At 37.8% G+C, this 10,673-nt stretch overlaps 1 protein-coding gene across 1 annotated transcript; it reads right to left on the bottom strand.

The window, feature by feature from the left end:
• Nucleotides 1-543: 543 nt before the first annotated feature.
• INSL6 (insulin like 6) lies at nt 544-8,247 on the bottom strand. The gene is made up of 2 exons (XM_019729667.2): nt 7,752-8,247; nt 544-878 (listed from the first exon to the last, which is right to left on the bottom strand). The coding sequence occupies exons 1-2, from the start codon at nt 8,032-8,034 to the stop codon at nt 544-546; spliced, it is 618 nt and encodes a 205-aa protein (XP_019585226.1). The 5' UTR covers nt 8,035-8,247.
• Between the last annotated feature and the right edge of the window lie 2,426 nt (nt 8,248-10,673).

Below are 10,673 nucleotides of genomic sequence, written 5' to 3'. Positions count from 1 at the left end.
AGCGTACATACTATTTTACAGGAAAAGAGAAAGGTTAGAAAAGCATTAGATTTAAAAAAAAAAAAAAGTGTGTACCTACTATTACAGTACAAGACTCCTGCTAGGAGTGGTAGTTGGTAAGCTATTTTTAAGTTGGTGGTGCCAATGTATTGGCACGCTGGAGTGAGCCCAACAGTCATGGCCATCAGTCTGTACGACATACAGAGAGAATGCAGAACATTCGACACTCCATTTAAATGCAGTTTAAGAGAGTCTCACCCACATGACAAGGATGAATAGCTAATTCTTAGATGTTGACATGGATCATGCCATCTCCAGCAACATCTTCAAATATACAAATTATGAAAAACCAGGGTCAACAAAGAAAACACTAAGATTCCTATTAGCACCATAAAATACTGTCAAGTACTTGCATGTACATTCAGGTGTTGTTCACAACAGAGAAGCTACAAGGACTACCAAAACAAAGAAATAAAAAGTAAAATAAACATAGTAAATTTTTATTAAGTTAGTGTAATTCCTATGGTGGTTAGTATATCTCAGTCACAGCTGATGCTCCTTTTTTAAGTTTTCATAATCAATATATGGAAGGCATGCGATACTAAGTTCTTCTTTTGTACATCCTCTAAGACAACACTTTTCTGAGTACCCTCTGCGTATTCTTTGGGGATGATTCCCCCAAAACAATTTGCTTAAAGTTTTAACTTTGTTTGTATTTCTCTTCTGAAATTCTACAATCTCATGAATATATGAATTGATACCACGTGATAAGGAAACTTCTGTGGTCTCATTAGGTAGAAAGTTGGCCTTCTTAAACTCAGGCAGTGACGGTATCTCCAAACTGTTCATTGCTTCTTCCTGAGAGGCAGAAGTAGACACTGTTGAAAGAAAAAATACTACTTTATTAAAATCTTTCTTTAGCTGAAAATTTAATCATAATATTGGAATACTAAAGTCAGCTAATTATTAAAAAACAAGTAATCACATTTTAAATAATAAAATGGTTATTCAAAAGCAATATATACTTTTAACTAAAATACTTGTAGGTAGTGTTTTCCTATACAAAGACTTAGAAACACTTGCCCATTTTTTTATGCAAAAAAACACCATTTTCTGGGTAGCCAGTGAGCTCAGTTGGTTAGAGCGTGGTGCTAATAACACCAAGGTTGCTGGTTCGATCCCCGCATGGGCCACTATGAGCTGCACCCTCCTTAAAAGAAAAAAAAAAAAAAAAAAAAACCCACCATTTTTATTGAGATATTATTCACATGCCATAAAATTCATCATTTTAAAGTATATAACTCAGTGGTTTTATTATATTCACAAGATTGTGTAACCATCTATGTAATTCCAGAATATTTCTATCACCCAAAAAAGAAACCCTATACTCATCAGCGGTCACTCTCAATTTCCCTCGTCATCCAGCCCCTGCCAACCACTAATCTACTTTTGATTTCTATGGATTTTCCTATTCTGGAAATGAAATCATATCATATATGGCCTTTTGCGTCTGGTTTCTCTCACTTAGCATAATGTTTTCAAGGTTGATCCATGTTGTAGCCAATATTAGTATTTCATTCTTTTTATGGCTGAATAATTTTCCATTGTATGAATATGCCACATTTTGTTTATCAGTTGATGGACATTTGGGTTGTTTCCACTTTTTGGCTATTATGAATAGCGCTGCTATGAACATTCACATACAAGTTTTTGTGTGAACATGTGTTTTCAATTCTCTTGGGTATAGACCTAGGTGTAGAACTGCTGGATCATATGGTAAATTTGTTTAACTTTTTGAGGAACCAACAAACTGTTTTCCATAGTGGTTGTACCATTTTACAATCCCACCATGGTTATACTATGGTTCCAATTGTTCCACATCCCCACAAACAATATTTTTCATTTTTTAAAATTATAGCCATCTTAATGGATGTGAGGTGGTATCACATTGTGGTTTTGATTTGTGTTTATGTGATGACTAATGATGTTGAGCATCTTTTCATATGCTTTTCTTTTCATATATCTCCAGTTATAGAAATATCTGTTCAAATCCTTTGCCAATTTTCAAATTGAATTATTTGTCTTTTTATGCATACTTTATAAGTTTGTAGTTAGTAGAAGCCATTTTGTACTTCATTGAAATATAAAGAAATGGAGAAGTGGTGACATTTTCAATCAACTAACTGTTACTGTTATACTACTCTTAACCCAGTACAATTGGAAATAAATTAAAACAACTCCAGAAGGTAATTATTTGGGGGCTTGTTAAATTTCTATTATTGCCCTAGCCCATACATAGTCCCTTCTAGGATATATTTGTCTATAGCCAGCCCTTAGACAGCCATGTTCGGAACCACATGACTCCACCCTATAGCCACAGTTGAACAGATTGGAGGTTGGCACCTGACCCCAAAGAAACCAATCGACTACAGTGGCCAGTAATCCATGTCATATGAAAAACATAAGTTGGCCCAGTCAGATATCCTTCTCTTTGAAATTAGAGCTAACAATGAAAAAAAAGATGAGTCAGTTAGAATCAAAACTGAAAGGATACTATGAGGCTTGTCATAACAAGCTAAAATCATAAAGGAACATAGATGCTAGAGGAGAAAAGATTCAGAAAGAAGTGGCTTTTATAGCTGATGTGATTCCTTGGGCTTTCCAGAGCCTTTTAGGTCTTGATCTTGTTTTTATAGTTACTATCCCCTTTTTCTTAAGGTTATTTAGGTGAATCTCTATCCCTTATAGTTAGAGTGCAATGAGAACACTCTTTAATAACTTTTTATTTAATAAATGTCTAAGATGAACTGTAGAACACTAAAACTTTAGGATACATATTAAAGAAATAATAGCAAACAATTAGTCATCTAAGAAAGATATGTACGTGATTAAAATGTCATAATTAGCAGAGTATGCTGAATTAGGTTGTCTTGGCAGGTTGAAGAAAGGGCTTCCTGTATGAGATGTACCATGTTCTGTCACTTCAGTGGGGGAAAAGCAGACACTAAGAAGGAAACTTTTTCATAAAGGAATGCAACTAGGGACTAGTTCATGAAAACTATCTGTCAAATTGGGGAGGGAATTTAAAGAGAAACAAGCTGTACTCATCAGGAAACAAGAAAGATTAAAAATAAGTATTCAAATCAATGAATTTGAAAAAAGCAACAGACAGAACCCAAAGAAGGAAGAAGGAATCAATAAAATACAGAACCAAAACATATAAGAGTTTAAAAAGCCAAAAGTTGGTTCTTTAAAGGGTTAGTAAGATAGATAGAACTTTAGCCAGCCTAATCAAGAAAAAAGATGAAAATGAACAAAATACAGTAGGAAAAAAAGAATTACAGATATAACAAATTATTTTTATAAATGATTATTATGAGTTCTTATACATTTAAAAAATCAAAATGAAATAGATGAATTCCTAGAAAAATACAAGATGCCTTAATTGTCACATGAAGTCACAGAAAATTTAAATATACCAACAATATTCAAAGAAATTAAAAGGGTAGTCATGGTTATCACCTCCCCAAAATGACAGATGTAGATGATTTAGAGGTGGGTTCTACCTACTTTTAAGAACAGTGAATTCTAATCATATACAAGTTGTTACAGGAAAAGAGAAAAAGAGCAAAAGATGCCCAGCTCATATTATGAAGCTAGTATAATCTTTATTCCCAAACTAGATAAGAACAATATGAGATTAAAAAATAAACTCATAAGCCCATTTTACTTTATTTGTAAGTCCTAAATAAGATATTAGTTAACTGAATCTATAAACATATTTTACAATTATATTAAGAAAGGGTTTATCTCAGAAATGTAAGGATAGGTCAAAATCACAAACTCTATCAATGCAAGTTACCACATTAATAGACTCCCATCCTTACGCTCAGCTGATTTTGCTTTCTGCTTTATGAAAAACTGAAGCAATCCAAAGAGAACTTGCATTTGCTTTCTTCACTATTTTTTCTTATTCATCTCTTAACATCTGTACCCATATAATCTGCCATCCTACCTATTTCCATAGGTGAACTATCCATTCTAAAGCCAATTCCTCCATTTATCGGCTAGATCTCATCTCCTCTATTCCAGGATATCATCACTCCAGCAATCCTTCTCTATATCCTTCATCATCCATTTTTCACTTCTATTGAATCACTTCTATCAGCAAACAAATACTTCTACTAAAAAAAACAAAACAAAACCAAAACCACTTCTCTTGGCCCTATGTACCCTGCTAGCTACCATCCTATTTCTCCCCTCTGTAGCAAAACTTGATAGTTTTCTATATTTACTAATTCATATTTCTTTTCTCATTCTGTCTTAAACCCACTCTAATCAGAGATGATTTGAACCAGCAATTTTGAAGAAAAGATAGCAGAAAACACCCTATCACAACAGCAAAAAGAAAACTGAATCCAAAATATTGTGGCTAGTTTAAGGGGCCTCTGGGACAACATTAAGCATATCAATATTCACATCATAGCAGTACCAGAAGGAGAAGAGAGAGAGCAAGGAATTGAAAACCTATTTGAAGAAATAATGACAGAAAATTTCCCTAACCTGGTAAAGGAAATAGACATACTAGCCCAGGAAGCACAGAGTCCAAAACAAGATGAACCCAAGAGGCCAACACCAATACACATAATTAAAATGCCAATGGTAAAAGACAAAGAATTTTAAAAGCAGCAAGAGAAAGACAGTTAATTACCTACAAGGGAACTCTCATAAGACTCAGCTGATTTCTCAACAGAAACTTTGCAGGCCACAAGGGACTGACACAAAATATTCAAAGTCATGAAAAGAAAGGAACTACAACCAAGATTACTCTACCCAGCAAAGCTATTATTTAAAATTGAAAGAGAGAAAGAGCTTCCCAGACAAGAAAAAGTTAAGAGTTCATCACCATCAAACCAGTATTGCAAAAAATATTAAAGGGGCTTCTTTAAGAATAAGGAAAAAAAGATCAAAACTATGAAAAATAAAATGTCAACAACTACTTTCTTATCAATATTTACTTTAAACATAAATGGATTAAATGCTCCAATCAAAAGACATATGGTGGCTGAATGGATAAGAAAACAAAACCCTTACATATGCTGCCTACATGAGACTCACTTCAGATTGAAAGGTACATACAGACTGAAAGTAAAGGGATGGAAAAAGATATTTCATGAAAATGGAAATGAAAGATAAAAAGAAAATGGGGTAACGCTACTTATACCAGACAAAATAGACTTTGAAGCAAAGGCTATAACTAGAAACAAAGGAGGACCCAGAAATCCCAATTCTGGGTAATTATCTGAAGAAACCCAAAACATTACATTGAAGGGACATGTGCATCCATATGTTCATTGCAGTTTTACAGTAGCCAAGATATGGAGGCAACCTGGGTGTCCATCAGTGGATGAATGGATAAAGAAGAGGTGCATGTATACAATGGAATATTACTCAGCCATAAAAAAAGAATGAAATCTTGCCATCTGCAGTAACAGGGATGGACCCTACAGTATATTGTGCTGAGTGGAGTAAGTCAGACAGAGAAAGGCAAATGCCATATGATTTCATTTCTATTTGGAATCTAAAGAACAAATGAACAAACAAAACTGAAACAGACTCATAGATACAGAGAACATTTTGATGGTTGCCAGATAGGAAGGGTGTTGGGCGGGATGGGTGAAAAAGGTAAAGAGATTAAGAAGTACAAATTGGTACTTTTTAGTACCAATTAGTCATGGGGATGTAAATTATAGCATTAGGAACATAGTCAATAATATTGTAATGACTGTGTGTGGTGTCAGATGGGTACTAGGTCTATCGGGGTGATCACTTTGTTATAGAAATGTCTTATCACTATGTTGTACACTTTAAACTAATATATGTCAACTATAATTGAAAACTAAAAAAATAATTTAAAGAATTAATGTAATTTATAAATAACAGTACATAATGGGGACAAAAAAGACTATGGGTATTTAAAAAAAAAAGAAAAGAAAGAAAATATTCTCCATAGTAGGCTCTGTCAGGAAAAAAGATTCCAAGCTCTTTTAAAATAACAAACTCAAGCTTGGCTGTCTGAAAGTAAAATTTTGACTATAGTATACAAGTAGTGAAAGCACAGTATTTGATGTGAGAGAAATGCCCACCCAAAATGAAGTAGACAAGGAAGGTACTCCTTGCACTTCAAGGAGAAAAGAACAAGGGAGAGAGAGGTGTACTAGACTCTCCTTACTCAAAAAGCATTATCCAGCTAGCAGCATCAGCATCACCTGGGAGCTTGTAAAAATGTAGGTTCTCAGTCCCCACCCCAGACCGACTGAATCAGAAGTTGTATATTAATGGTATCCCCTAGGTGATTCATATGTACATTAAAGTGTGAGAATGACTGAATTAATGTATAAGGGGAAGACTTCAGGGAGAGACACTTCATTATAAAAGAAGAATAAAATGAGTTTATATGTAGGTAGCTTTGATGGTGGAAAATGGTTAAGATTCAGCCTGAAGGTTTCTATTATTTCTGTCTTTAAAAGTTTTCATTCACTTAGCAGCACTAATCGTGTAAGTTCCATTCATTCATTCATTCATTCATTCATTCATTCATTCATTCAAATAGAAGTTAACGAGTACCTATAACGTGCTTAGCAGTTTTAACTTTGTTTCAGTCATCTATATCAGGATCTCTTTCTTGGCATAATAGTTCTATCTCTTCCTTAATTTCAAAACTCTTGACTTTTGCAAAACGTGTCCAAATCAAATAAATTGAATTACTTTTAAAAGGCAATAATTTCAATTACATTAATGCTATGGACAGCCTACAAATAAAGTGCATTTCCTTTTAAAATGGCAAACCTTGTTGGGACTAAAATGTTAGTCACAAAATGTAAAAACATAGTTGGACGATAACAATAGCTCTGAAAGAATGTTCTTCCTAAAGACTGCTTAAAAGGGTTAAGTATAAATTCAATATATATTAAGCACATATAATGTGCTAGGCCCTCTGCCAGGCATCTCAGATACAAACATGCATGAGGTAGTCCCTAAACTATGGTATAGTATAGGAAGCGGGCATTATAGGAAGGAGACTTGTGCAGTGGCACAGACACAATGCTTAGAAGGACCCTGCATTTTAATGGTCTATTGTCGCAGTCTTGAAGTTGTCAATATTTTTACCTTTGCACTTGTAAGTGAAGTCTGATGGGACAACGGACTGTGTGTGAGCAGAGAAGATAAGCACAAGAAAGGAAAACAGCTTTATATTTTAGTAACTTTAATGGCCCTTTCCTGCTTTTTTTTTTTTTAACAAGGGGCATTTTCATCTTGCACTAGGCAGGCTGGGCCAATTACGTAGCCGGTCCTGATGGTAATCAGAGAACTAAGTGTTAATAACTGGGGTCCAGCGGAGAATGGAGTGAGTGGCTATGAAAGAGTCAGTGGCGACTCTGCAGGGAAAATGATACCTAAGTGAGCCTTTGAAGGACAAATGAAGTTTGCCAGGTGACAGGTACTCCAGAAAGGAAAGGCTAGGGAAGCAGCAGCATTCTTACAAAAATGTGCAGATTTATATGTGCACGTTTATTTCCTCGAAGTTTAAAAAAACCTTGTGTACATCCCAAATATCCTGGTTTATAAAAATTTATCTGTGTACTAGGCACAAACCCCATTTCCTGGGGAAGCTCACCCTCTGGCAGAGCAGATTTGGGGCTAAGATGTACAGAGAGGAACAAACATGCCCTGGGTGTTTAGATGTTTACCTGCGTTTGTGCCTCTCCCCCAGACCGGGAAAGTGGTTTGGGAGCTTTCTAACCGGTCGGGTATGAAGCTTTCAACCTTCTCGGCGACCTGGGAAAGCAGCTGCGTGAAAGAGGGATTCTCCTGGAAGTGGCTCCAGTCCTCATCGCCACAGAGTTTTACTATTCCTTCCAGCAGGTGCCTGCCGCACAGCTTCCTGGCTCTGCTGCTGTCGCTCTGCTCACCGGAGAACCGCCCCGGCAGGAGCCCGAGCCACAGCAGACACCAGCAAAGGAGCCGCGGCATCCCTGGGGCCCTCGGCCAGTTCAGCCGGGCGCACTAACTGCCGGCCGCCTCCGCGCCGGCCGCCACGACCCCGCCCCCGCGCACGCGTCGCGCACGCGCACGCGCACGCCCCCTATAGGTCTTGTGAGCGCATGCGGACCTCGTGAGAACGCCAAGACGAGGCGCGAGGTGGCAGCTGTGTTTGGGCTTCCCGCGGGCTCTCAGACCGTCGTAAGTAGCACAATTAATTTCATTTTTCTTGCTTTCCAAACTAGGGAGACTGATCAAATGGAACACGGGGCCGCAGTAAACCGAAAAAGCCATAAAAGATGTTGCTCCTTCTAGTGTAGCCGATTTTGCATGGGTTTTAGTGGGGCGTCATTTTCTCAGAAACCTTTCGTTTCCTTCGTGGTGTTTATCTCGGTAGGTTTGTTCACATGTGTGTGCTTGTTTGATAACTTCTTTCTCCAAATCCCTAAGCTTCATGAAGGCTGTGCCTGTGTCGGTTCTTGTGTCCCATTGTACCTCAAGGCCTGACGCGTAGTTGGCAATGAAATATGTTGAAACATGTATGTGCTAGAGTATTTGTATATGTGTCACGCGGGGAGGCCTGCTGGGTCTCTGCTCCCGCTCCCCACATGAGAACGCAGGATGTGGCTAGGCCAAAAAGAAACACCCACAGGGTTTCATACCACTATAGTCTCACTGGAGGCTGGATTCACACGACATGCGACCTGCTGTCCGCTTTCCTGCCAACCGACGGACTCTCCTCGACTCCAGTCCCCAGTGCAGCTGCGGCAGTTATGTTAGTGGCCAATGGCTCACGGGTTACAGCTGACAGCCAGCTGGCCACAGCTGACGGCCATCTACTACCCGAGCCAGCACCTTTCCACGTGAGACCGAGAGCCTGGAAACCGCTCTCTGGAACGCTGTCCCCACAATGTGCGTTTCAAAGTCAGATTCAAAGCTCCAGAAAATTGCTACCAGTTCTGCAGGGAGAAATGGGCCTAGGGTACCTGGTATGATAACCTGATTCTTTCGGTTTGTGGGGACAGAGTCCCAGAGAGCAGTTTCCAGGCTCTCGACCTCAGGTGGAAAGGTGCTGGCTCGGGTAGTAGATGGCATCCGCTGTGACTAGTTGGCCACCAGCTGTGACCAATTAGCCATTGGCCACTGATATAACTAACTGCAGTGGCTACGCTAGCAAGCGCGGATTGTGGATTGCAGAGAGGTGGATTGCAGTTAGCAAGTGAGCTTGGTTGGCAGACAAGCGGAAGGCGGGTTGCGGATCCTGTCTCCAACCCAGCCGCCAGCGAGACTATAGTGGTATGACTCCCCTATCTATGGTTCCGTGGGTGTTCCTTTTTGGCCTCACCATGTCCTGTGTTCTTATGTTGGGAGCGGTGCCAGAGACCCCGCATGACACCCTGCATGACACGGTTATAGATCATAGAGGATTTTTAAATAAAATTTTATTAGCGTGTTGGATCGGAAGGATGTACTACTAGCCACAAGGGGGCAGCCAGGGGCCATCTCAATAGTTGACTTCAGGATGCCAAAATTTCGGGTGCCAGCAGTTGTCAATATTCAAACTAATTCTCTTTACAATTTTATTTTTTTCTCCCTCTCCTTTCTGCCTCCTGATTCTGTATCTTTTCCTTCATTTTTCGTCCCCCCAGCTTTGCCCTGCTGTCCAGTAGTATCCATGAGTGCTGTTAAATTAATTGGTAATCAGATTTTTTTTTTTTAAGGTTGATATAATTTGATGAGCACAATTTCATTGCCTTCCTTGAAAAACAACTAATGGCCAAACTAGGGTGGGCCATGAATCCTAGACAGAACTTTATCAGGGAAACCCTGTGAGAAAGGAAAATATTCGTTATACTGAGAGGTAGATTAAAAAAAACAAAAAATACCTCTTAAGCAATGTGTCAGAAACTGACAAATTTGATTTATTCTCGTTCTCTTTGCACTTTCTATACCCTTGCCCTGCTTTATATTTCTTCATACCATTCATTACAAAATAAAATACTATATATTTTGTTTCTCTATATGTTTGCTGTCTGTCTCCTCCTACCAGAATGTAAGCTCCATGCAGGCAGGGATTTTTGTTTATTTTGTTTACCTTGATGTCATCTGCCTTCAACAGGCCTGGCATATAGTCAGTTCTCAGTAATAACTTAATATTAATAATATTAATAAATAATAAATGAAATGTTAATATCAACAATCATATTTAGTGACTGAATGAATGAATAAATAAATAAGCTACCTAAGAATTGACTGCTTGTTCATTTATACCCTATTTCGTACTTATGTCATAATAATAGTTCTTTATTGCACTCTGGTGAATTTTGAAAAAATCATTTAATGGTCTCTACTAGGTGTAAGCTCATTAAGGAGTGGAACCATTTTTGTGTAATATTTATTATCCAATGCCTAGGACAGTACCTGCTAAACAGACCCTTAATAAACAATGAATGAATGAACACATTCTAACTGCTAATACTACTTACTATTTTCATTATAAAGATTCAATGAATTTATTGAATTAAACAAATTATTAGTGATAAAACTTATTTTGAATGAATGTTACTGTTATTATTGAATGAATTCCTGACTTATTAGTATCCTATCCTAGGTATCTTATTCCAGAACAT

This window comes from Rhinolophus sinicus, linkage group LG04 (genome assembly GCF_036562045.2).
Source record: "Rhinolophus sinicus isolate RSC01 linkage group LG04, ASM3656204v1, whole genome shotgun sequence".
In the NCBI taxonomy this organism is placed as follows: domain Eukaryota; kingdom Metazoa; phylum Chordata; class Mammalia; order Chiroptera; family Rhinolophidae; genus Rhinolophus; species Rhinolophus sinicus.
The sequence above is the reverse complement of the archived record's forward strand: the minus strand, read 5'-3'. Positions and strand labels throughout refer to the sequence as shown.

Bases quoted from the DNA above. Each gene is read 5' to 3' on its own strand.
- INSL6 (XM_019729667.2), bottom strand. From the start codon at position 8,034: ATGCCGCGGCTCCTTTGCTGGTGTCTGCTGTGGCTCGGGCTCCTGCCG. The intron at 879-7,751 runs GTAAACATCTAA...TTCTTTCAACAG, and splicing joins GGGGAGAGGCACAAACGCAG to TGTCTACTTCTGCCTCTCAG.